General features: G+C 42.9%; 1 protein-coding gene across 3 annotated transcripts in view; it reads left to right on the top strand.

Annotated features, from left to right (window-relative positions):
• Positions 1 to 25,636, top strand: part of SYT13 (synaptotagmin 13) — a 43,078-nt gene that overhangs the window by 14,829 nt on the left and 2,613 nt on the right. Inside the window, exons 2-4 of one of the 3 annotated variants that reach the window (XM_061613166.1) lie at positions 4,214 to 4,436; positions 5,737 to 5,871; positions 6,688 to 7,001. In XM_061613166.1, the coding sequence (XP_061469150.1) occupies positions 4,214 to 4,436; positions 5,737 to 5,871; positions 6,688 to 7,001 (672 nt within the window). Of the gene's footprint in view, positions 1 to 4,213; positions 4,437 to 5,736; positions 5,902 to 6,687; positions 7,002 to 25,636 lie in introns of all 3 variants that reach the window. The other 2 variants (XM_061613168.1, XM_061613167.1) reach the window with 2 other exon arrangements.

The following is a 25,636-nucleotide window of genomic DNA, read 5'->3' as shown; positions in this document are numbered from 1 at the left end:
CACCAGTCCTTGAGCCTCCACATTCTTCTGCGATCCATCCGCAAGTAAAACAAAGTCCTGCACATCTTCTGAAGTGTAAAACAAACTCCTGTCTGTGATTAATATATGGCTCGCACCGCTGTCAAGAATCCAGTTAACAGGTCCTACATCTTGAGACTTCTGTTTACAAACAAAGTTCACACTGCCTTGTTTCCAGCCTCTGTCCCTGGAGTTTCGCTTGACTGCACAGTCTCTCTGGAGATGCCCACGAGCTCCGCAAACATAACAAGCGTTTAGCCGCTGCTGCTCTTGCTTGCCTCCGGCTGCCTCCTTCGGCACGGCACTTTTCGCCTCTTTGCTTCTGACAGCTTCCATCAGCTCGGCTCTCTGCGCCTTCTGCCTCCGCTGCCATTCCTGGGACAAATCCTGCAACGCGTCCCACATCTGTTTAGCCGACGGCTCATCTCTCACACACATCACTTGAGAATCCGATAGAGCCAAGATTATAAACGCCTGCGCCCTCTGCTCTCGAGGTACCGCCGGGGGGTTTCCTTCTATAACTTCCCATAAATCCTCCTTGATCAACAAAGCACACATCCTTGGCCTCCAGCTTCCATAATTCTTTTCATTAAGTCGTTCCATTGGCAAGCCTCCAGACATGTTTACAGCAGTCATCCTGCTCACCTCTGTCTGGCACAATCAATCACGCTGCCCTCTCTGGAACTCCGTCTGCCGTTCAGACCAGCAACTTACTCTTGTGTAACGTGCTGTGGATCTGGGCCCATAACCCTGTTGATGTTCTTGCGTGACACAGCATACGTTACTTTGGAGTTAAGTTGAGCAAGAAACTTCTCAGATGCATTAGATCAGATTAAGAGTCTTTATTAAGACATTAGGGCCAACAGGCTTAAGAGTAAATACATGTAGAGTTTCTTCAGTCACCCCCCCTTCTGGTACATCTCTCTTCAAAGGTAAACACAGAAGACAACCTCTCAGTTAAGAGGCAAAATACAGAAGACACAACTTACAGACTCTGTTAGAACTTTCCCAGTTGCTATCTCACGTTACCATGACAACCGCTGGCCTTGGATGTCTGCTCTCTCTCAGGCCAGGAGATAACAGTTACTTCTCCAAACTTGCAGGCTTTATGGAAAACAACTAGAGACAGTAATGCCTATGGATCAACAGCCCAACACATGGGGCTGTCTCAACTTGTTACTAGCCCAACACATGGGGCAGGGCACACCCTCAACTTGGTTTTTGCTCCAGATGGAGGAATGGATGGTCTGGAGGTAGCGGGGGTGGATGTCACCCCATTGTCATGGTCAGATCACTTCCTGGTGAAGTTTAGACTTATGGCTCCCTGCAGGGGTGGTGGACAGATTAAGATGGCCCACCCCCGGAGTCTAATGGAATCCACTGGATTCCTGAATGCCCTGGGGGAGTTCCCAGTAGATAGAGCAGGTGTCTCTGTTGAATCCCTTGTCACGCTGTGGAACAGTGAGGCGCGTAGGACTCTCGACACGGTTGCCCCCGAGCACCATCTCCAGCACTGTGCAGCCTGGCTTGCACCTTGGTACACCAGTGAGCTAAGGGCAATGAAACAGGCTGGACGATGGCTAGAACGCAAGTGGCAAAAGACGTGCTGTGAGGCTGATTGGGCATGAGTAAAACATCATAACCATGCCCACTGTGTGGTGGTGAGGGCGGCGAAGAAGGCCCACTTCTCTGCCTCCATCGCATCCTCAAGTAGCCGTCCGGTGGAGCTTTTCCGTATTGTCAGGGGTCTGTTGACATCAACTCCACGAAATGGAGTCTTAGACCCTTCGCAGGCCCACTGTGAATTGTTTGCAAGGCACTTTGAAGGTAGAGTTGCTCGCCTCTGTAGCAGTCTGGATGCCCCATCCACATCTACTGTAGTCCCCAATGAGGTGTCCAGTGCAACGTCTGCTGCAACTTCTTGGGAATGGTTTCAGTTGATGCGGCCTGATGACGTGGACAAGGTGCTTGCGATGATGCGGCCAGCAATGTGTCCTCTCGACCCTTGCCCTTCTTGGCTTACTAAAGCTTGCCAAGGGGGTCTGACCAAGTGGATCCAGGGTGTGGTCAATGCATCATTGCGGGAGGGAGTGGTTCCAGCCGCCTTGAAAGAGGCAGTGATTCGACCGCCCACCCTGGACCCATTGGTTTGTGACAACTACCGAATACCGAATGCAAATACCCCCTTCTTAGGGAAGGTGATTGAGAGGGTTCTGGCACAGCAACTGCAAGTACTCGTGGATGAAACAGATTATCTTGACCCATTCCAGTCTGGGTTCAGGCCTGGTTATTGGAGTGAATTGGCCTTGGTCGCCCTGATGGATGACCTTTATCGGGAGAAGGACAGGGGGAATGCGACCCTGTTGTTCTTACTTGATCTCTCAGCGGCTTTTGATACCATTGACCATGGTATCCTTTTGGGCCAACTTGGTGAGATGGGTATTGGAGGCACTGTTTTACAGTGGTTCCGATCCTATCTCCAGGGTCGTTCTCAGAGAATAGCATTGGGTGATTGTATTTCGGCCCCCTGGCAGTTGTGCTGTGGGGTGCTGCAGGGTACCATCTTCTCCCTCATGCTGTTTAACATCTATATGAAGCCCTTGGGAGCGGTCATCAGGAGCTTTGGGACGAGGTGTCTGCAGTATGCTGATGATACACAACTCTATTTTTCCGTAACATCTGAATTGGGAGAGGCCATGCAAGCCCTGGACTGCTGCCTGGACTCAGTGGTTGGGCTGGATGAGGGCCAATAAACTGAGTCTGAATCCTAGCAAGACAGAGGCACTGTGGGTTGGTAGTTCCCGAGTTTGGATAATGGTCAGTTGCCTGCTTTGGATGGGGTCGTACTCCCTCTGAAAGAGCAGGTCTGTAGTCTGGGGGTGCTCCTGGATCCATCTTTGTCGCTAGAGGCCCAGGTGACCTCAGTGGCTAGGAGTGCCTTTTACCAGCTTTGGCTTGTGAGACAGCTGCAGCCGTTTCAGGGATAGCCTGACCACTGTCGTCCACTCACTGGTAACCTCTAGGCTGGATTACTGTAATGCACTCTATGTGGGCTGCCCTTGAGGTTGATCCGGAAGCTGCAGCTGGTGCAAAATGTGGCGGCGAGACTGCTCACTGCAGCAGGGTATTGCCAACATGTCACCCCGCTGCTGAAAAAAATGCACTGGCTGTCCATTTGCTATTGGGCCAAGTTCAAAGTTCTAGTTTTGGCATACAAAGCCCTATACAGCTTGGGACCAGGATACCTGAAAGACCGTCTTACCCCTTATATGCCCAGTCGATCACTGCGCTCTGCAGGTGAGGGCCTCCTGCAGATACCATCTTATTAGGAGGTTCGTTCTGCACAATATAGGAAACAGACCTTTAGTGTGGCAGCAGCTACCCTGTGGAATTCCATCCCTTTGAATATTAGGCAGGTGCCATCTCTGCTATCTTTGTGGCGCCTTTTGAAAACTTTCCTCTTTCAACAAGCCTTTTAAGCTGAGACCTATCCCAGTCTGCATTTGTGTCAGAATTGTTTAATATGTTCTTAATAATGTTTTTAACCCTTTTTATGTTGTTTTTTAAAATGTTTTTAATGCTGTTTTGTTTTAATGTATTTTAAGATCTGTTTTTATGATGTTTTAAAATGTTTTAGTGCTTTGTTTGCTGCCCTGGGCTCCTGCTGGGAGGAAGGGCGGGATACAAATTAAATAAATAATAAATAAATAAATAAATAAATTTTCCTTATACTATATGCATTTTTATCTAATATAATGCATTTGTTTATGTTTTTTGCACTACGATTTGCATTTTTGAGTGCACTTTCTCCTAATATTCAAGTTTTGTTGGGAAAATGCATCTTTAAATTGACAGAAGTGTGAATTTCAAAGGACATCTGTGTTTCAGTTTGTGTATTGTTTGAGGAAATGCAAATTAGGTAGATTCACATTAAAATATGAACTGAATGAATTTTCCCCACTCACCCAATCCCTAACAGAGAGGTCAATGAAGAGGAGAGGGAAGAATCTACACCAAAAAATCGAGTAAGAATTAGAAGTATTGAAACAATAGCCATTTCTTTAAAAACAAACTGTCTTGATTTCTGAAATATAGTGGTGAATTTTGTTAGTGAAGAAATTCAATATGAGAAATTCTAATTGAATGCAGTAAGAATAATGCAGTAAGAATAATGGATGGGGTTCTTTTGTTTCAGTTCAATGTTGAGAAGACGGCAGAAGCTATACAGCCCAGGGCAATCCTAAAGTTTCCCCATATCTATGGCCCAAAGCCAGTAGTGACTACCTCGGAAATTGTTAACTTTCCAGATTATACCCTAAAGACAATGGAAGAACCAAGCAAGGTGAAACCTACAGTTCTGGATGAAAAAAGGATAAACATACAAGTCAATGAAGAGCTATTCATTCTTCCTCAAAATGGTAGGCACCTTGCCTAATTTCATATGGTTTCTTCCAGTTCAGATTTGTGGCCACATTTCCTCTTTCTGTTTATGGATCCCAGTGTAAATGACTAACTGGCAAGTTAGTTAAGTCTTTAGCATTAATGTATTGGGGGAGGCGTAACTCATTATAAGTACAGAGTTCCAATGTAGAAGTGTAACATATCAAGCCTTTAACAAGTATCAAATCTAGATTATTGTAAATTTGAGCAAATTATCTGTGTCATTATTCACTTCTGGCAATATTTCATCCTGATGGTCCAGCACCCCTATTGATTTTTCCCTGTCCACAACCACCCTTTTAACAGCACAGTTTAATCTTGTGACAATTCCAATCACTCAATCTTGTTGGGGATTTTCCAGCAGGCATATACACACTTTATAGAGAACTTTATTTTTAACCTGAAAAAACATTTGGCACTTAGTTTTGCCAGCTTTGTTCAGGGCGCAGTGCCACTGCTTCAGCTACTACAACTGACCCAGTGATGAAATAATAAAGAAAGGAAAGGTAAGGGTAAGATCAAATTTAGGTATCAATTTAGAGACAACTGTAGGACTAGAACTTTCAAAGCTTAACATCTGTTTACAGTTTACTATGTAGTACATTCAGAATGAATCTCTGAATATTCTTTATCCAATTAATTTTAAAAACAATAAAGCAGATTCCAAATTTTGCTTCAATATTTGCATATATAAATTAAATACATGTATTTATTTCCTTTAACAATGTATTCTGCTGGCAGGATTCAGGTTTTAAATGAATATAGATTTTTTTGTATTGGACTATTATGATAAAGAGTAAAAGGGGAGAAAGACTAAATGCAGTCTAAAAGTCTTGGATAGAGCCTAGATAGAGACACTTTGGTGTCCTATCTCTAATACAGACTCCATTGTTTTGTGTTTCTGTCCATGCCGTTGGAGCAAGCTCTCTCTCTGGTACCAAGGGGCTGCATCCAATGCTGCCATTCCACTTGTGCAACAAAACATTCCTCTCCTCTCCTCTCCTTTCCTCTCCAGCCCCTAGCAACCCCCTAAAAACTGTTCCAGAGGGTTGGGAGAGGAAGGGGAAGTCCTATTGTATGAGCAGAAGAACACAATGCCTTGGTGTCAATAAGCGAAAGGTTGTCCCCACAGCATTGACAGAAGCACAAAAGAAGAGTATATGTTTAGAGATGGGACATCAAGATAACTTGATAAAGTGGTATCAGAGGAAAAACAGTGAGGTCAATTGTAGCTGGAATGGGAGGCATTGTCTTATTAACACACTTGTGCAATTTCAGGTGGGGTGAAAGATGTATGCGTCACTGAGCGTCTGAGCCCTGAAAAAGCTGGTGGCTGCAACCAGGTCCCAGAACTTCGCTATTCTCTTGGCTACAACCAACAGAAAGATGCATTGTGTGTCACTTTTCTTGAAGGTAGGGTGCCTGTATCTTTGCATGTTACCAGTCTTTGCAATGTTTCATATGAAAGCAAAAAGCTTATGACAAGCTCTAAAAACATTTCATCTGCAAAACAAAAACCAGCTTCTCACAGATATTAATAAGCAGATACATAATGGATTTAGTATCACACATTTTGTTGCCATCTTATTGCATACCCTGCCCAAACCATATAATTAACACCCTCATTTTACAGATGACAAACAGAAGCTGAGATGTGATGATCTGTGTCCAATAAACTGTGGTTTTTTTAGACTAGGAATGAGCCACGTGTCCATGCACTCTCTCCTTGCTCCTCCCCTTCCTTCTTCCCCTTTCACACTTTGCTTTGGCAAAAAAGCTTCTGAAACAAGTTTCTTCTGCTGTCTGATCTAGGAAACTGTTTAAGGAATCCCTACAAAGCAGGACCAGATCTTAAAGCCATTAAACCATAGCTTCCTGATTCAGAGGTCATGGGAAACTGTGGAGGGAGTGCACAGGCACACAGCTCATTCCCAGTCCACTAAACCACGATACATTGTAACAGGATTATTACATCTGAACTGGGCCACTAAAGCAAAACTGGGATTTCAGTTCTGAATCAGGTTTTCAAGGTGCAAGTCTAAATGAAGCTTCCAAGCCACCATAAGACCTCAGAGAGGTACATACCACCAATTGCTAGCAATTTACTGTGAGAAAAAATTACCCTTTATGCTCGCATATGGACAAGTTTGAATCAAAATGTTGAATTAGAAAATGACAATTTTCTCTTGCAAGTACTTGCAATTTGCCTTTGTCTTCCTGCTTCTACAGTTACATATGGAACCACAACAGGAGACCAGAACAATGGCTGTGATTGCTACATCCTTGGCACTTTGGTGAGCAAGTCTGGCACTACAGAAGCTCAAACTGTGTTGAAGAAGCAGCAGCCCCATATTGTCTGGGAGGAAGCTCTACTGTTTTCAGTAAAGGAGGAGGAGCTACCTGAGGGGATGCTGACACTCACCTTGAGAAACTGTGACAAGTTCTCTAGGCACAGCATTATTGGGGAAATTAAACTGAGTCTGGCTAATGTGAGCGATCTGTATGGAACAGTGCACTGTGAGAAGATGAAAACATTTGACAAGGTATTCTATCAATTCTGTAAGATTTTGTTGACACAAATTATATTCGGGGGGGGAGGTAAATATGCTGCGTGTTGATGACAGTGAACTACAATGTGGACACCATTCAGGACTCATCATTTTGATTCCTACAGTCATAATTGCAAGATTGTTCTTGAATCCTTTGACCACAAGATTTGTTTTGGACCTGATGTGATGCTTTGGGAAAGAGTCTTCCTATTCTGAAGTGGTTCAGAGTCTGCCTGGGGTTCAGCTTAGGTTCTGAGTCTGCTTTAGGAAGGACAAGTTTTCATTTCCCCATTCACTATAAGTGCTATAACTTATTTTATTTTGTCTGAAGTGGATGAAATTTGCATGCATAGGAGTCCCACCAAAGAGGATAAAGACAGCCAAATTACAGGCAAATGCATCCAGGATGTTTGCACTGAGCACTTTTAATGTTTTTTTAGAAGGAAACATATGCAACTTTTTGTTTTTTTGGCAGAGTTTGATGAAATTTGCAGGCATGGTAGACCCTTCTGAGGAGATGAATCCTGCAAAATTTCAGGATAGCTGCAGAGGTTTTCCTGCAAGGGCGGCCTTTATGGTTTTACGTTTCAGGGTGTTGTTGTTTTTGCTAAGATCTAAAAGGGATTCACTTTCCTCCCTGTGGTTTGTTTGTGGGCACTGATCAGCATCCCTAGATGGTATTGCACACAGAACAACAAGCAAAGGGTTTTGATTTGAGGAGTAGGCTGGTATGGGCAAGGAAACTTTGATCACATGGACCATTCTTCCCTCAGCCCAAAACTTCCATAGTCTCCTGCCTAAACTGCTTCGTCCGTCCGTCCGTCCGTGTGTGTGTGTGTGTGTGTGTGTGTGGCACTTGAGAGTGAGAAGGAGGACAGCCTGACTTCTCTTCCCCAAGCAAGAGAGACTGGTGCTATCTGTGCAAGTGCATCATGAGGCTGCTGATAGTGTAGTGCCCTGGAGACTTTTCCCTGCTCAGCAGCATTCTGCAATGCAAGTAGATGGTGTGGCTGGAATCCACTACCAACTCAAAGTTATCCTAGACTATGCTGTGCCATTTGCTCCCTCTGTTAGCTCTGCCAGTCTCAGAACACTGGGAATGAGTATCTTCATTGCTCCTCCCTGCAACAGTGAAGGTGCATTTGATCTTGTTACAAGATCTGAACAAGGTGGTTCATGACAGATGCTATTGGAAGTCACTGATTCATAGGGTCGCCATAAGTTGTAATCGACTTGAAGGCATATTACAACAACAAGGTCTAAATATGATCCTATTGTCATCTTAGACAACAGAGGAAACAAGAAATAAATAGATTAGCTCTGCAGGTAGTTCCAGGTAACCAAAGTGGTTCAGATGTTGTAGGCTATGACTACCATCATGCCTGACCATTGGCCACTGGAATCCAAAACATCTAAAGGGTACCATATCAGCTATCCCAACTTGCTTTGCTTACTGGACCACTCTGTCCAGTTTCTGTTCCTATTACAATCTGCTGACTTGACCGGGCATCTTTTTCTCTTTCTTTTCCTACCACCAAGTTTATTCCCAGCAGAAAATGAGGACTTCTTGGGGAGGGAGCCCAGATAGTGTCAAGTGCTCTTTCCAACTGTGGGAAACGTCATTATGTCACTACTATGACTATGTGCTGCTTTTTCTATCCATTAGACAGGAAGGCCAGTGTAGTGTAGTGGTTGGAGTGGCAGATTAGCACCTGAGAGGACATAGGCTTAAATCCAGCCTCAGCCATGAGTGTGTAGCCATGGGTCATAACCATCTCTTAGCCTAAACTACACAGAGTTGTTGTGGGGATACAATGGGCAAGGGGAGAAACATGTATGCTGGTTTGTGCTCTCTGGATGAAAGAATATAAACATGAGAACATAAAAAGAGCCCTGCTGGCAATGCTGGATGAGACCAAAGGCCTATTTAGTTCAGCATTCTGCTCCTACAGTGGGCAACCAGAGGTCAAAAGGAAGCCCACAAGCAGGATATAGCACTCTCACTGTTGTGTCCCAGTGATTGGTATTCAGTGGCATGCTGTCTGTGGTACTGGAGATAATATATAGCCATCATGATGTGTAGCCGCTGATAGCCTTACCTTCCATGAATTTGTCTAATTCGCTTTTAGAGCTTTCTAAGTTGATGGGCATCATCAAATATTTTGGAAGCAAATTCCATAGTTTAACTATGTGCTGCGTAAAGAAGTTCTTCCTTTTGTTTTTCCTGATTTGGCCACCATTCAGCTTCATTGGATTCTAGTATTATGAGAAGGAACACAAACCATCTCTCTACCCACTTTCCCACACCATACATACCTGTTATAAACCTGTATTATTTGTCCCTTACTTGTTTTTTTCCTAAACTGAAAAGCTTCAAGCATCGTAACCCTTCCTTGGAGAGTTTTCTTTTCTCCAGGTGGGATATAAAGGTAATAAATAAAAATTAAAATATAACCAAAATGCCCATAAATGGTTCCTTCCCCATTTTTATACCCTGTGAGGTAGGTTAGATTGAGAGATCATGCTTAGCCCAAGGTCATCCAGTGAGCTTCATGGATGAGTTGGTATATAAACATAATAAAACGGGAACCTTGGGGCAGCAGCATTGCATGGCAAAAGAGCCTTGCTGGATGGGACAGAGCCACTACACTAGCTTCCTGGCAGGTGGGGCACTGTTGTTTACTAGGAGGGAGGGAGGGCCAGCCCAGTGGATTCACACTGGCAGGAGTGCTGAGTTGACTCTTCTGGCACATTGGCACTATGCCAATCTTCCCATTTGGTGAGCCCCTTCTGTCGCATGGATTTACAGTAGTTCCAGAAAACTCTTTCCAGCCTGGAAAGCTGTGACTGTCAAGTTGAGAGGCTGCCACTTGCCTATTCATCCTAGGTCAATTGCTCCTCATCCCAGGAAAGAACTAGCAGGTGGTTAATTGCACCCCTGAAACAGCTGGCCTCTGTCAATTTAGCAGATGGCCTGCAGGATCAGATGATACCAAGAATGCCAAGAAACTGCCTGTGCATAGATAGTGCTAAGAGATCATATCCAATTATATCTAGAGGCTGACAGCAGTGTTGTTTCTCATGCGCTTGGCCTTCCTCACCACCCACCCACACAACTGCGACAGAGATTCTCCTTCAAATCTGAAAGGAGCAGGTTAACCGACTCTGAGCTGTGTGCCCCCGTTTTTGCAGCAGAAGATATGCAGGAAAAGCCGGGTTTGCGTCATTGGGGACCTTGGAGGGGTAGCCGTTGTACAGTGAGCTTTAAACATAAGTCCTGAATCATTAATCAAGAGCCAAGCTAGGAGTGAGCGAGATGATCAGAGAGCTAGAGGCACTTTTTTGTCGGTACATTTCAGAGACCGAGCTTGTTAGGATTTGTTTAAACGCCTTGCATGACCTTGTACCAGAATGACTGGGGGAAAAATAATGCTGGATCTGTCTTCTTTGTCATTCCCTTGTAAAAGCCTAGAGGTGAGCTTGTAACTAAAGTAGAAAGACCATTGCTTCTGGTTCTGGATCAGAACAATACTCATGAGATAATAAAAACTGCAGGCATCACAAAGGTGTTAAGGTTCATCCTGCATTGTTTCCTGCTGGCTTACATAAAATTGAATAACTGTATTGTGCCATCACCTCATTTATCACTCATCATAAGGATGGCTCACTGAACTTAAACACAGTTGTAGGCTCATTAGTTTAACTGAAAAAATACCAAAGGGACTCCACTACGAGACAAGCAGCTGCCTCAGCAAGAGGATTTGGGGACCTTTAAGGCAGCAGAGTGTGAAACAGACCCAAGCTGTGGCATACCACCCATTGAAAATACCCAATGTCCCACTAGAATGAATGGGAGCCACAGAAGAGCACTTTACTTCAATGAGGTGCACACAGAAGAGCTTTCCTGATGAGTTATGCTCCATATTAATTAGTAGGAAGAAAATGTGTCATTTGGATTTTATATCTCAGGCACGAAATAGTCTTGACTCAGCCTTGGAAATTCATTGGGCAATACCTTCCTCAGATTAGCACTGCTGAAGCACTAAGAGATGGTAAATTCCATCCCCCCGGCTGCCTTCCTGCAAAATCATTTGATTTAGGGAAGACCAGCTGGAAGCATTTTGACAAATATATTAAGTCTGATAATAGAACTCCCTTTTGCATCACAACTGCTGTCACCCATGTGAATCCCCAGCCTTACCAGTACACAGTGTAATGGTTGCTAGGAAGCAGGGAGCAGCAGTGGGTGTTGAAGGCCAGAGCTATCTGTGCCCCATGGACTGTCCTGCATCCTCTAAGATAAGCTGCTGCCCTCAGGTGTGGTTGTGGATGTTGTCCCATCACAATCATCAGTGTTGAAATAAAATTTGACTGCTAGTGTGGTTGGTTTCAGTACATGTAATGGGGGGGTGTCATCTTGTCTTTTGTTTCAGGTAGCAAAATCTCTTGGACCAGTCTTGTTCCCTGGCTCTTCTGCCTCTTCCTCATTCATCCCACTTCCTTTATGATTTCTTAAATCCTGAAGGGATGAGCTCATCTTATTTCTATATTTATGCCAGCTAGCAAAAGGGTACATTTCAGCAGGGTTCTGGATCTATCTAGTTGTTATTCTTTTAAAGTCTCGGCATTTAACCTTTTGCTTGTTTTAGGCTAATAGGAAACACTTATTACTCCCCTTCATTGGGGACCTCGGAGGGGCAGCCATTCTATAGTGAGCTTTAAACATAAGTCCTGAATCCTTAATCAAGAGCCAAGCTAGGAGTGAGCAAGCTGGTCACAGAGATGGAGGCACTTTTCCCCCAGTACATTTCATTTTGTCAGTACATCAAAATATTATATTCCATTAAACAGACTACAGCCGGCTCCAGAACACCTTTGGTGTTTTCTTATTTGTTTGGCTCACCTCTTGGCCTGAGTGATGGCCTGTGAGGAGCCACAATTTGAAATAATGTGTTGTTTTCCTCATATCATCATGTAACAGGTCAGAGGCCTGATCCAGCTCCCCAAGCAATTTTTTTTGGCCCCTTGAAAACCTAATAATTTTGGCAGTGGTGACAAAAAGAAAAAATATATAGGTAGAGACAATGCAGAGGTAAGTGGAGCCCATCACCCTGATAGAGATGAAAATTGCCCCCTCCCCAGTCATCAGATCAGTCATTTGATGAGTAGAAGGAGGGCAATAACCCTCCCCTCAGCTGAACTTCCTTGTAGCCTTATAAGGACATTTCACTGGAAAAAAGATGGCTGCTCCCAAAGGTATATGGGTAGTCATATTTTTCTCCAAGAAAAGACTGAATGTAAATATTATGTACAGTTGCTTCCTGGAAGCATTATAAAACAGATTTTTTTTACCGTGCAGCAACAAAGCTGTTCTAAGCTGCTGTTAAATATTAAAGGAAGAAAGAGGCAGCCCTTGGGCCACCTCCTAAATACTTTGTTTGCTTGTCTGAAAAACAGGTGGGGATTCTTTTAGGATTTCTCCTAAAAAATCTGTTCACAAATGGGATGGAATGAAGCCAGTTTTGTAAAAAAATTTTTTTTAAATGAAACCAGCATGGGCTAGAAATGCATTGATCCATCCATCCCTACACATGACACAATAAATCACTGAAGAAAGGTCTCTTTCATCTCCTGTTAAAAAAGCAGCCTACAAAGTGATGCTCTAGACAACTGATCAGAGGAGAGATCTGATATGCAATTTGTACAGGTTTGGGGAAGATGGATGTGTCAATGGCATTCAGACCTCCTCCTAAAGACACGAAAAGCCTCAGCACTGATCCTTCCATTTTGAGTTTCCCTGGAGAGGCATGTGTGAAGCATAAGTTATTCCAGGCAGATAAAGTTAGTGGCTAGCATTCGGAGAATGCATCTCCTCTCAGAAGATCAAACATGAATGTGCCCATCTGCACCATCTAGCCAAGTGAAAGAAAAATTGTTCTGAAATACAAATATTTATCGCTTAGTGATAAATAAAGTTCTGATTTAGGTTTGTTGCTTGGCCAGTGACATGAGAGCAGTTTGAATGAGAAGGCAGATAATTTAACTTGCCTTTGAATTTCATTGACATAATACAAATGTTTGCTAAACTGAATAGAGCCGTCATTCTAAAAAAAAAGAAAAGAAAAGGAAGATGGTGGCCTGTTGCTAAAAACTTTCTGAATCAGAATAGAATGACCATAGTTTTGCATGCTCTGGTAACCTCCAGCGCCAACTATTATAATGTCATTTATGTAGGGCTACCATCGAAGACTGTCTGGGAACTGCAGCTAGTGCAGAATGCTGCTGCTCAAGTGCTGACTGGCACTTTGTTGTGCAGCCATAACACCAATCTTGCAGGATCTGCACTGGCTACCTATATGTTGCTTGGCCCAATGTAAGGTGTTACATATATGTTAATATATAACCACGTATAACCTACCACTACCAACCTACCCAAGCTTTGATATCAGTGGGGAGAGCCCTTCTTGCTGTCTCCTGGGTCACTTACTATCTACTTGCTCACTGTGTGGGAACACAGGATATGGCCACCTTGGTAATGGCATCCCAGCTGTGGGACTCTCTTCTCTTGGAGGCATGGTTGGCTACATTTTTGTGAGCTCTATCATCAATTCAAAACACATTTTTTCATCCAAGTCTACAATGAATTTGGTTAAGCCTACTTGGGATCACAGGAGAGTTGGCAGTGCTGTTGTATTTAATTGAACTATTTGTGAAACCTATGATATCTTACTTTTATGGTTTTAAATATTGCATTACTTTGCTGTTTTATTGAGTGTTACTGGGAACTGTTTTGTGACCATACAGTGGTGAAAAGCAATATACAAATATTGGATTTTTTTTTAAGTTCCATGTGCTGAAACACCACATTTGACAGGACACTATCATGCAGTAAGTGTTCCTGTCCCCAAACGTAGCAGCCAATAATCTGGATAGAGGGTGGGAGAACTCACAGTTTTATGATATCTCTCACACAATAAGTTTCACTCTGTTACAGGAGAACTAGACTTGACAAAGCCATTTTAGTAGTAGTAGTATATATTTATTGCAGTCACAGGCCAGCAAAGTTATATAACACAAATAAAAGATAGTTTAAGAAATGACATAAGAGCAAATTAGTTTTATAAAATTCCTTCTCTCAGGAAGATAACATTTTTCCTGATTTGCACTGAAATCATAATAAACTTAGAAACCCTTTCAGTGATATAAGAGGACACATCCCTTAAACAGTTTAGTACCAAGGTTGTGGAGTTTCTTCCAGAAAAGGCTTATAATAATGGAAACATTATCTTTTTTTCTGCATTCCTTATACATGTTACAATATAAAAGAATATGTTCAACAGATTCTATTGTTCCAGTGCCACAGAGACATATCCGTTTGTTAACCGGGATCTTACAAAGTCATCCTTCTAATAGTGCTAATGGCAACACAAAGTGAGCAAGAGTAAATGCTCTTCTGTACTTTGGGATGGTTAACGTACCCAGATATGAAGCTGCAGTGAGTCTATAGTTGGTGAAATGATTATAGACTAATGGGGAACAAGATTTGTTAGCAGCAGTTCTTAAATGTTGTAGATCTAAGTCTATTAATCTTTGAACAAGAAATTGGGCCTTCTGAAGCCCATAGTAGCCCACAGCTTCCTAGAAGCCTAGCCTAAGTAGCTTCTTCTCCATCTCTCTCATCCAACTAGTGACAAAGGAATCTGAAAGCAGTAAGAAGAGATAGCTACCAGGAACTGCCAGGAAGTGTAACCGTAGCCACCATTTAAAGGCATCAATCCACGCCTTGCATTCGACCGATCAAATACCCACTTCCAGATAAATAGCTGTGTTCCCCACACAGGAAGGCAGGCCCAATAACTTCCTAAAAAATACAGACTGCTTTCAATTTGGGCATTAAATTCCAATATCCAAATAGGAATACCATAAGTAAGTTGGGCCAGAGTCTTGGACAAAGCCATTTTCTGCGTTGTGCCTTGTCTAGTTCTGCCTTTAAGATTAAAGGTAATGTAAATATACTGCCTTCAAGTTCATTCTGACTTATGGTGACCCTATGAATAGGGTTTTCATGAGGCTGAGAGGCAGTGACTGGCCCAAGGTCACCCAGTGAGCTTCATGGCTATATGGGGATTCGAACCCTGGTCTCCCAGGTCGTAATCCAACACCTTAACCACTAAATCCCTCTTATTCCCAAAAGGGGGGATTACATGATGGGGTTCTGTCCCCTTGTCATCTGAGTAAACGGTCTTTTCAAATAATCCCCTCCCCGCTTTGTTGAACATTAGTTATCAGAGATTATTCATGTTCAGAGAGTAACATAACCACCCTAGAATCAATTTTGATGAGGACAGTATATGAATTTATTAAACACATGTGGGACCTACAATAAAATGTTGCAGTGTGGAGTGCTCCTGCTCAGAGTTCCAGCCAGCCAGGTCCTTTCCCAGGATACCCCATTCCATTCCCCCAGTTTCTATTCAACCCCAATCCCACAGTTTTTTTAAAAAATAAAGTGTTTGTTGTTATGTGCCTTCAAGTCAATTATGACTTATGGAGACCCTATGAATCAGCGACCTCCAAGAGCATCTGTCATGAACCACCCTGCTCAGATCTTGTAAGTTCAGGTCTGTGGCTTCCTTTATGGAATCAATCCATCTCTTGTTTGGCCTTCCTCTTTTTCTACTCCCTGCTGTTTTTCCCAGCATTATTGTCTTTTGTAGAGAATCATGCCTTCTCATGATGTATCCAAGGTATGATAACCTCAGTTTCATCATTTTAGCTTCTAGTGATAGTTCTGGTTTAATTTCTTCTAACACCAAATTCACAGCCCAACAAAAAATAATATTTTAGTTGCGAAGGATGTTTGAATGATTTTAGGGTATTTTGGGGGTGCTAAATCCAAAAATTACATTAGTTTTGCCGAATTGGTTCTAGTTTTTGAGATAATGGATACCCCTCAAATGACGATTGTACCCCAATACGACCTGTAGCTGCTGACATATGCAGCAGGGTTTGGTCTGTCTTTTTACTCTTGAACATTGTTTTGCAAGTTTATCCATTGCATATAAAATCATATTGATACTTTTCTTTTTTTTTTGAAGAGGAATATGAGTTCGTCACGAAGAGGCTGCTTAAACAATCCTAATGCATTCTGCTACATTTGTGGCGAACAGGGCCAGTTCCAAAGGGCGGCCAGGTTGGGCACTGGCCCGAGGGCCCTGCAGCTCTAGGAGCCCCTGGGGGGCCCTCCGCTCCCCTTCTGCGATCCCATGGATCGCAAGAGGAGCTTCCAAACCGCCTGCCATCCCCCGCGCTTCACCTACCTTTCTCTGCAGTTCGTGCAGGGTTGCCATCAATAAAGATGGCGGCCGAGATTTCCATAAGGGACTGAAGCCTCTGCTGCCATCTTCGTTGATGGCAGCAATGCGCACGCTGCATGCCATCAACCAAGATGGCGGCAAAGGCTTCAGTCCCTTACGGAAACCTCGGCCGCCATCTTTATTGATGGCAACCCTGCGTGAACAGCAGAGAAAGGTAGGTGAAGCGCTGGAGATGGCGGGGGATGGCGGGTGGTTCGGAAGCTCGTCTTGCGATCCATGGGATCACAGAAGGGAAGCAGAGGGGCCCGGGGCAGGCTAATGCCCAAGGGCCCCCGCATTCCTGGAGCCGGCCCTGGAGGCGAATACACTCTGCAAAAACAAAGAAAAAACATCACTGACTTTGTAAAACAAGCATATCTTGCTTATTTTGGAGTGAAGCTTGGAGATCAAGATAAGTCTTGGGCTCCCCATAAGGTTTGCAAAACGTGTGTAGAGTGCCTACGCCAGTGGAAAAATGGAGAAAGGAAACGTTTAAAATTTGGTGTGCCTATGGTGTGGAGAGAGCCGCAAAACCATCACGATGATTGTTATTTTTGTGTTGTGAATGTGAAAGGCTTCAATCACTACAAGAAACATAAGTGGGAGTATCCTGATTTGGACTCAGCAAGGCGACCTGTGCCACACAGTGAAGATGTTCCCATACCAGTGTTTACCTCACTGCCTGACCTTCCATTGTCAGATGTTGAAGAAATGCTGGACATGGAGTGTAGCACAGGAGGTAGCCCTGGAAGTGGATATGAAGAAAGCTTTTCAACACCTGAGCAGTTCTCCCAAAAAGAACTCAATGATCTGATACGAGACCTCAGTCTGTCAAAGCAAGCATCTGAGCTTTTAGCATCCAGGCTAATGGAAAAGAACTGTCTACAGCCGGAAGCTAACATAACAGCTTATCGGACAAGAGAGGAGGGACTTCTTCCATACTTCAGCCAAGATGAAGAACTTGTATACTGCAATAACATTCCTGGACTTCTTCTCCAAATGGGACTACCAGAATATCGACCAGAAGATTGGCGGCTTTTTATAGACAGCTCCACCAGAAGCTTGAAATGTGTTTTATTGCACAATGGTAACCGCTATGCATCTCTTCCAATTGCTCACTCAACAAATCTTAAAGAAGAATATGAAAATACCAAAATGGTCTTGCAGAAGCTCTGCTATCATGAGCACCAGTGGTCTATTTGTGTTGATCTAAAGATGGTGAACTTCTTGCTTGGGCAGCAAAGTGGATACACAAAGTACCCTTGTTTCATCTGCTTGTGGGATAGTAGGGCAAAGCGAGATCATTGGAAAAAAGTGACATGGCCTTCAAGGGAACACATGACTGTAGGTGCAGTGAACATCATTAACAAGCCATTGGTTGTCAGAGAAAAAACCATTCTCCCACCACTCCATATCAAACTTGGACAGATGAAGCAATTTCTTAAGGCCTTGGACAAAGATGGTGATTGCTTCAAATACATTTGTAGATCATTCCTTGGACTGACTATGGAAAAACTAAAAGCAGGAATCTTTGATGGTCCTAAAATTCGTAAACTCATCAATGATTTGAATTTCACTAAATTTATGAATGATGTTAAAGCTTCTGCCTGGTGCAGTTATGTCTCAGTTGTCAAGAACTTCTTGGGTAACCACAAAGCAGACAATTATGAAGAACTGGTGCAAAACATGCTCGCTAACTTTAAACATTTGGGTACTGATATGAGCATAAAGGTACACTATCTCCATAGCCACTTAGACAGATTTCCGGATAATCTTGGTGATTTTAGTGAGGAACAAGGGGAGAGGTTCCATCAGGATATAAAGGTGATGGAGGAAAGATGTCAAGGCAGATGGGACAGACACATGATGGCAGACTACTGCTAGAGCCTCCAACGTGATTGTCCTGATGCCCCACATAAAAGAAAATCGTACACACAGCGTTTTTCTATGCATTAATTGTGATTATCTGAATCAGCTTACTTTGTTTTAATGTTATTGTACTGAATACAATGCCATTAGGTATTTCATGTGTTTACTTTTGTATGATTTGAGACAGTTTCGATGTCATTTGTGGGTAGGCTGTGCCTGACCATTAAATTTTTTGAATTTGTTATGTTTTTCAATGGGGGCATCCATTATCTCAAAAATTAGAGCCAATCTAGCAAAACCGATGCCATATTCTGAATCAGCGACACAAAGTTACCCTGAAATCGATGAAACATCATTGGCAATAAAATTAGTGTTGACCAGTGTTATTTGTCTTTTTCGCAGTCCATGGTATGCGCAAAGCTCTCCTCCAGCACCACATTTCAAATGAGTTGATTCTTCTCTTATCCATTTTTTCACTGTCCAACTTTCACATCCATACATAGAGATCGGGAATACCATGGTCTGAATGATCCTGACTTTGGTGTTCAGTGATACATCTTTGTATTTGAGGACCTTTTCTAGTTCTCTCATAGCTGCCCTCCCCAGTCCTAGTCTTCTTCTGATTTCTTGACTATTGTCTCCATTTTGGTTAATGACTGTGCCGAGGTATTGATAATCCTTGACAAGTTCAATGTCCTCATTGAATAAAGTACTCCTGCAATTTTTCCGCAAACCCTCTCTATTGAGCATGAATGGTGTCATTTTGACTACATAAATACTGAAAGATGGAAAATGAATTTGCTATTAGTCTCCCATTTTCTTTGCCTTTTCTATTCCTCGTTGCAATTTTTAAAACATGCATGTTCATCCATCCCTCTTCTCTATGCTCTATTTCTTTTCACCAACCAATTCCCTTGTGGGCGAGTACTGTATTGCTTTCATTTAATAAAAAAGAAAAAAAACCCTGTCAACGTTATTGTTCTGCCTTCAGAGATATATGTAGAGAGTCAGTCAAATGAATGAGAGACAGAAAGAGGCCAGAAGTCTACAAGGTCAATCACTATGGGACAAAGGGGATTTTTTTAAAAAATCAATAGCACTAAGTGATCTTTCAGAAGGTCTGCCTTTGCTCAGGGAGCTGGAGAGATTGCTCGCAGAGCAATTGCCAAGAAGGAAGTGAACAGCACAAATAAACTTTTATTAAAAACAACAACAATTAAACTTAAGTGATAGTGTACTAAGCTCATAGTTCATGAAGGCTGCAGTCCTAAAGGGAAAGCGGATACAAAGGTGGCTTTAATCACCTTACTCTGCCCTTCCAGACTTAAGCTAGCAAGATGGAAGGGAGGGCAGAGGAACAATCTTGCATTCCTCCATCCATTTCCTTTTGTTTTGTTTTAAATACCTTTTTAAAAACATTTTCCCTCTGGTACAAAACAATAGGAAAGGAAGGGCAGGGAGATATTTTATTTTATATACCTATGTATAAGCATTTATAAACTGCTTCATAGTTTAAAAAATCTCTAAGCAGCGTACAACATAGGCCCCACTGACACCATACTTTTAAAACAGCATCATGCCACTTTAAATAGTATTGGCTCACCCTAAAGAATCCTGGTAACTGTTAAGGGTGCTGAGAGTTGCTAGAAGACCCCTGTTCCCCTCAAAGAGCTATAGTTCCCAGAATGGTTTAACAATCAAAAAGGGAACTCTCCAGGGAACTCTCCGAATTGTAGCTCTCTGAGAGCAATAGCAGTCTTCTAACAGATCTTCACACACTTAACAAATTGCAGTTCCCAGGAATCTTTGGGGAAAGCCATGACTATTTAAAGTGGTATAATATACTGCTTTAAATATATAGTGCAGATGGGACTATAAAACAATATGCAATATATTTTAGATTATGGGTGCTGCCCCACTTGCCAACCCTGCCTACCATCACCAAAGCCACTCCTGCCCTCACCCTCCCACAGGGGTCGCCAGAGCTCCCCTCCACGGGTTACCCCTCCACGGGTTGCCTCCCTACAGGTCACCTATGAAGACACACTCAGAAGCATGTTTAAATTTACCCCAAGTTGGGGGGCATTAAAGCGGACAAGGAGGGCTTAGGATCCTTCAGATACCGGCTATGTCCCAGCATGTCCTTGCCACATCCCCTCAGACATCAGAGCTCCAACTCATCAGTTAGGCTAGAGCTTTGGAGTAGCCAGCCAGTAGTTTAGGACAGGTGGGCTCTGACATCAGCTCTCCCTCTCTGATGTTGCTCTGTCTCTGAGTCCAGCATCAAAGGGTAGATCTGATTTATCCTGTGCCTCCTGGCACACTCTCTCAGGGACTATAGGATTGCACCCTGGGGATGCAGTTCAGTGTAGTCTCATGGCAACTCCCCAGATATCCAGTGTCTCCTGTACCAAATGATTCAATTTAGACTGAATTTCCTATTAAAAGGTGCATAGGAGAAGGTAGAGGTCTGCAAGAACCTTTTTCCAATTTTGATATTCCATTCATTGTTGTTATTTGAACTGAATCCATTATTAATTTGTTAAATTCATTTATTAATTTGCTAAAATTACATTTGTTATCCATTGATTAAAATTACATTGGTTTCTATTGCTCCCCTTTCTTTTTACTGTTTTCTTTTTACATTTTTGCTGCCTCCAGTGAGAATGATAGTAGTAGAGCTTATTTTGGTGGCCACTTTCTGACAGCCGCCATTTTTATTTTCCCTTAATTTCCCAGACATTGTGGTACTCTCCACTGGAAGCTGCCATTTTCCCCACAGATAGTTGAAATGTCAGGGGCATTGCAATGTCTGGGGCATTATAAGAAAATAAAATAGTGGCTGCCAGAAGGCGGCCACTAAAACCAGTTGCTGCTGCTAGAGAAGAATAAGGCCACCTCACCTCTGAATGAATGAATAACTGGTACAAGCAGGATAATGGAAACAAACACTTTTGTATCTATGAATTACTCACCGCATTTGTTTTGTAACAAATGAAAGGTGAACCAAGTTGGCCCCATTTGGTTCAGTTTTTTCATTCACAATGAAATGAGTGCACATCCCTAGAAGCTACTAACTGCCTGATCCTGTGAATCAATTTAAGCTTCTGCAACGCAAACATAGCCCTATGCTGGGTTTACTTGCCAAGAAGCCTTTTCCTCCTCTGCTTTGTTCTCAGTGCTCATGAACACAATAAAGCACCAGTGCAGTTGCTGCCTTTAATTGCTGTCGGCACAGCAAGGAGATGAGGTATTCCTTAATGCTGTGTGCTAGAACTGTCACTGGGACAGCTCACATTACACAACAAACAGCTAGCAGGAGCGTAGAGGGCAGTGTTTCACAGAAAAATAATGACAGAATTTTAAATCTTCTTGGTACCACCCAGAACAGTATATTTATTTCATCTCCTTTTGTTTTATTTTTTAACTCTCTAAAATGGCTAACAAAGGCATTTTCTATAATCAGCAGGAAGGTAGATTATCTTTCCCAATGGACATGTTGAGAAGCCCTGTTCAGTTATTCACAGAATGTATGAAGGTATTCACTAATAGGCAAAAGGCCTTGCGGTTTAAGAACGTACCTATAGCCCACAGATATTTCTATCAAACTTTAAAAAGCAGGGAAATTGGGCAGCTATAGTAACGCAGCCGAAGCTCTGCTCACAGCTGGAGTTCGATTCCAACGGAAGGAGGAAGTCGAATCTCCGGTAAAAGGGGTAGAGGTCCACTCAGCCTTCCATCCATCCGTGGTCGGTAAAATGAGTACCCGGCATATGCTGGGGGGTAAAGAAAGGCTGTGGAAGAAACTGGCAATCCCACCCCATATATAAGGTCTGCCTAGTAAACATCACAAGACGTCACCCTAAGAGTCAGAAACAACTCGCACTACAAGTGCGGGGACACCTTTACCTTTTTTTAGAAATTTGTCAGAATGCGAACACAATTGGGGTTGGTCTTTCAGAGTCCAATCCACTTGCTGTGTAGCTTGCAAGAATTTGGTAACATGTGCCTCTGAGCATATGGTGAGTGGTGGCAACATCTGCCATCTCCAAAGATAATTATATTTTTGTATGTTTGCTGGTGTTCTTCTTACTTTGCTTCTTTCCTGTGTTACTAATGTTTCTACAGAGAATCCAAACTAGAAAATTTTATTTCCCTCATTATTCATCCAGAAATCTGTGTCAAATTTATTTTATTAATTTAAAGCCTTTTTATTGGTCAATGTCATATGATGGTGAAGACAGCCTTTTGTGTTTCAAATTGGAGGTTATGTTCTATTTCTATTTTGGGTGCATTAACAGTTGAATCTGAAACTGCAGTTTGATGTAAAATCAGACTGATTACAATATGTTGCTACTTCAGCAATGACTCTTAGCTGTGGGGGAAAAGAGGATGTATGTTTTCAGCCTGCTATGTTCAAACCACTTTATTTAAGGCGAGGTGGGCATGGTCAATTAAAAACATGGAGCACACCTAGAATTTTGCTAGAATATATTCCACTTCCCACTGTTTTATCTTGTGCAAATTGAGACACTCTTGAGGTCCACTGGAGACTATTCTGCAGAGGTCAGTGCCATTATTCCACAATTATGTTTGGAGTTTTTTTAGTGTAAATTTTGCTCCACATATTCACAGAAATAGAAACAAAAGAAAATGATTTCCTATAGGAAACTTCACTAAAATTGCAAAGTAAATCAGACATATTTAAAGTGACCATCTGAACTATATCAACTGTTTTAATAATGTTGCTTCATCCCTGCTAAAACAAGATCAGCACAACACGTCTTCTTTCTATTCTTTGGGCTGATTGCAGGTGTTGCCACCACTCACCATATGCTCAGAGGCACATGTTACCAAATTCTTCCAAGCTACACAGCAAGTGGATTGGACTGTGAAAGACCAACCCCAGTTGTGTTTGCATTCTGACAAATTTGTAGGGCAGTCCAATATCTCAGAGAGGAGTTTAGGTCTCCTGCTCCCCTGGTGCATTCACTATAGCTGCCCAATTTCCCTGCTTTTTAAAGTTTGATAGAAATATCTGTGGGCTATAGGTACATTCTTAAACCGCAAGGTTTTTTGCCTATTAGTGAATTTCCCTGCTTTTTAATCCGGGAGGTAAGAAATGGGATCCTGTCCAAGTTTGCTGAGAATGGATTGATCATTTGCATGCTTATTGAGTTCAGTGGGATTTACTCCCCTGCAATCATGCTTAGGATAGGTGAAACTGACCACAGGGGATGAGGGGAGGAAACACAGAGGGGAAGACTGGGATGGGAGCAGGCAGGATGGGGAGGGGAGAAGGACAGGTTTGATCATTTGCATGTTTATTGAATTCAGTGTGATTTACTCCTGTGCAATCATGCTTAGGATAGGTAAAACTGACCGGGGGGGAGGGAGGGAGGGCTGGAGTGGGCAGGGAAGAAGGAAGAGGAGAGGGGAGGAGGAAGGTAGAGGAGAGGAGGAGGAAAAAAAGCAGGTATGATCATTTGCATGCTTATTGAGTTCAATGGGATTTACTCCTATGCAATCATGGTTAGGATAGGAAAAACTGACCATGGGGGAGGAGGAGGGGGAGGAGGAAGGACCGTATTGGAGGGGGCAAAGGAAGGCACAGGGGAGGGCAGGTCTTATCATTTGCAGGCTTATAGAGTTCAGTAGTATTTACCTCCGTGCAATCATGCTTAAGATAGTAAAACTGACCATGGGGAGGAGGAAGGGGAGGGGGAGGAGGGGGAAGGGGAAAGGGAAGGAGGGGATTGGAAGGGGTTGGAGAGGGGGAGGGAGGGGCAAAGGAAGGGGGAGGGAAGAGGCAAGAGGGAGGGAATAGGAGGGAGGAGAAGGGAGGGTGGGTTTGATTGTTTGCATACTTTTTGACTTCAACGGGATTTATTTCTGTGCAGTCATGTTTGAAAATGGAAATGGACTGCCTTCAAGTCAATCCTGACTTATGTTGACCCTATGAATAGGGTTTTCATGGTAAACGGTATTCAGAGGTGGTTTTACCATTGCCTTCTTCTGAGGCTGAGAGGCAGTGACTGGCCCAAGGTTGCCCAGTGAGCTTCATGGCTGTGTGGGGATTTGAACCCTGGTCTCCCAGGTCATAGTCCAACACTGACCTGGGGGAGAGGCAGGGACGGGAGGGGGAGGGGATTGGGTGTGTGGGTACTGGGCAGAAGGGAAACCCCTTTCCTTTATTTATTTATTTATTTATTGTTTGATTTATATCCTGCCCTTCCTCCCAGCAGTAGCCCAGGGCAGCAAACAGAAATGATAAAAACACTTTAAAACATCATAAAAAGACCTTAAAATACATTAAAACAAAACAACATTAACAACATTTTTTAAAAAGCTTTAAAAACATTAAAAAAAGACATTAAAGAAAACATTAAAAGCAATTCTAACACAGACACAGACTGGAATAGATCTCAACTTAAAAGGCTTGTTAAAAGAGGAAAAGTCTTCAAAAGACACAAAAAGATAGCAGAGAGCAAAAGGAAAACATTGTGAACAGTATCATTGCTTTTCAGCGTTTCCCCCACCTTTTCATTCTACAGCAGGCACATGTAGCATCCCACCCAAATTTAAACCAAAGCTGTCCCTGGCCACATCCACACCAGGTCTTTATTTCACTTTGGACAGTCATGACTTCTCTCAAAGAATCCTGGGAAGTGTAGTTAGTGAAGGGTGCTGAGAGTTGCTAGGAGACGCCCTGTTCCCCTCACAGACCTTCAATCAGAGTGGCTGACTGTTAAACCAGTCTGGCCACTGAAGCTCTGTCAGTGGAATAGTAGTCTCCTCTCAGCACCCTTCACAAACTACACTTCCCAGGATTCTCTGAGGGAAGCCATGACTGTCTCAAGTGAGATCAAAGTCTGGTGTGGGTGTGGCCCCCTGATTAGCCAAGCCCAGCAGCTGTGAGGCTTTTAGAACAGTGACAGTTGGTTCTTATGAGCATGCCCCACGTTATCATAGGCTTCCAGCCAAAATTTCTTAAATTAATTAAAAATCAGCCAGACATTTTTTAAACCTTTAAACTGCCGAAGATGAAGGTCAGAGTATGGGGCAAGGTCAGTATTAGGATTACAGGTACTCTGTGAACATGGCTGATTTTTAATGAATTTCAACAGATTATGAGAACTCTCAGAGAAAAAAGTCCAAAAGGGCTCTTGGTTTTTTTTCTCTCTTTTTAGACTTTGAACTCTCAATTCTCTCTGACTGTTTTATGTATTGCCATGAAAATTGAAAGGGTTGTTAAGCAAGCGTTTCTGAGTCCAGGACTATAGGTTTTGTAAGGTTTTGTTTTGAAATGAGCTTATGGGAAGCATCAGAATGGTATGGGGGTATTTTCAATTTAAGATTGCGGAATGTGAAAAATCGATGCTGGCTATAATATACAGCCACTCT

The sequence above is a fragment of the Rhineura floridana genome, chromosome 2 (genome assembly GCF_030035675.1).
Source record: "Rhineura floridana isolate rRhiFlo1 chromosome 2, rRhiFlo1.hap2, whole genome shotgun sequence".
In the NCBI taxonomy this organism is placed as follows: Eukaryota; Metazoa; Chordata; class Lepidosauria; order Squamata; family Rhineuridae; genus Rhineura; species Rhineura floridana.
The sequence above is the reverse complement of the archived record's forward strand: the minus strand, read 5'-3'. Positions and strand labels throughout refer to the sequence as shown.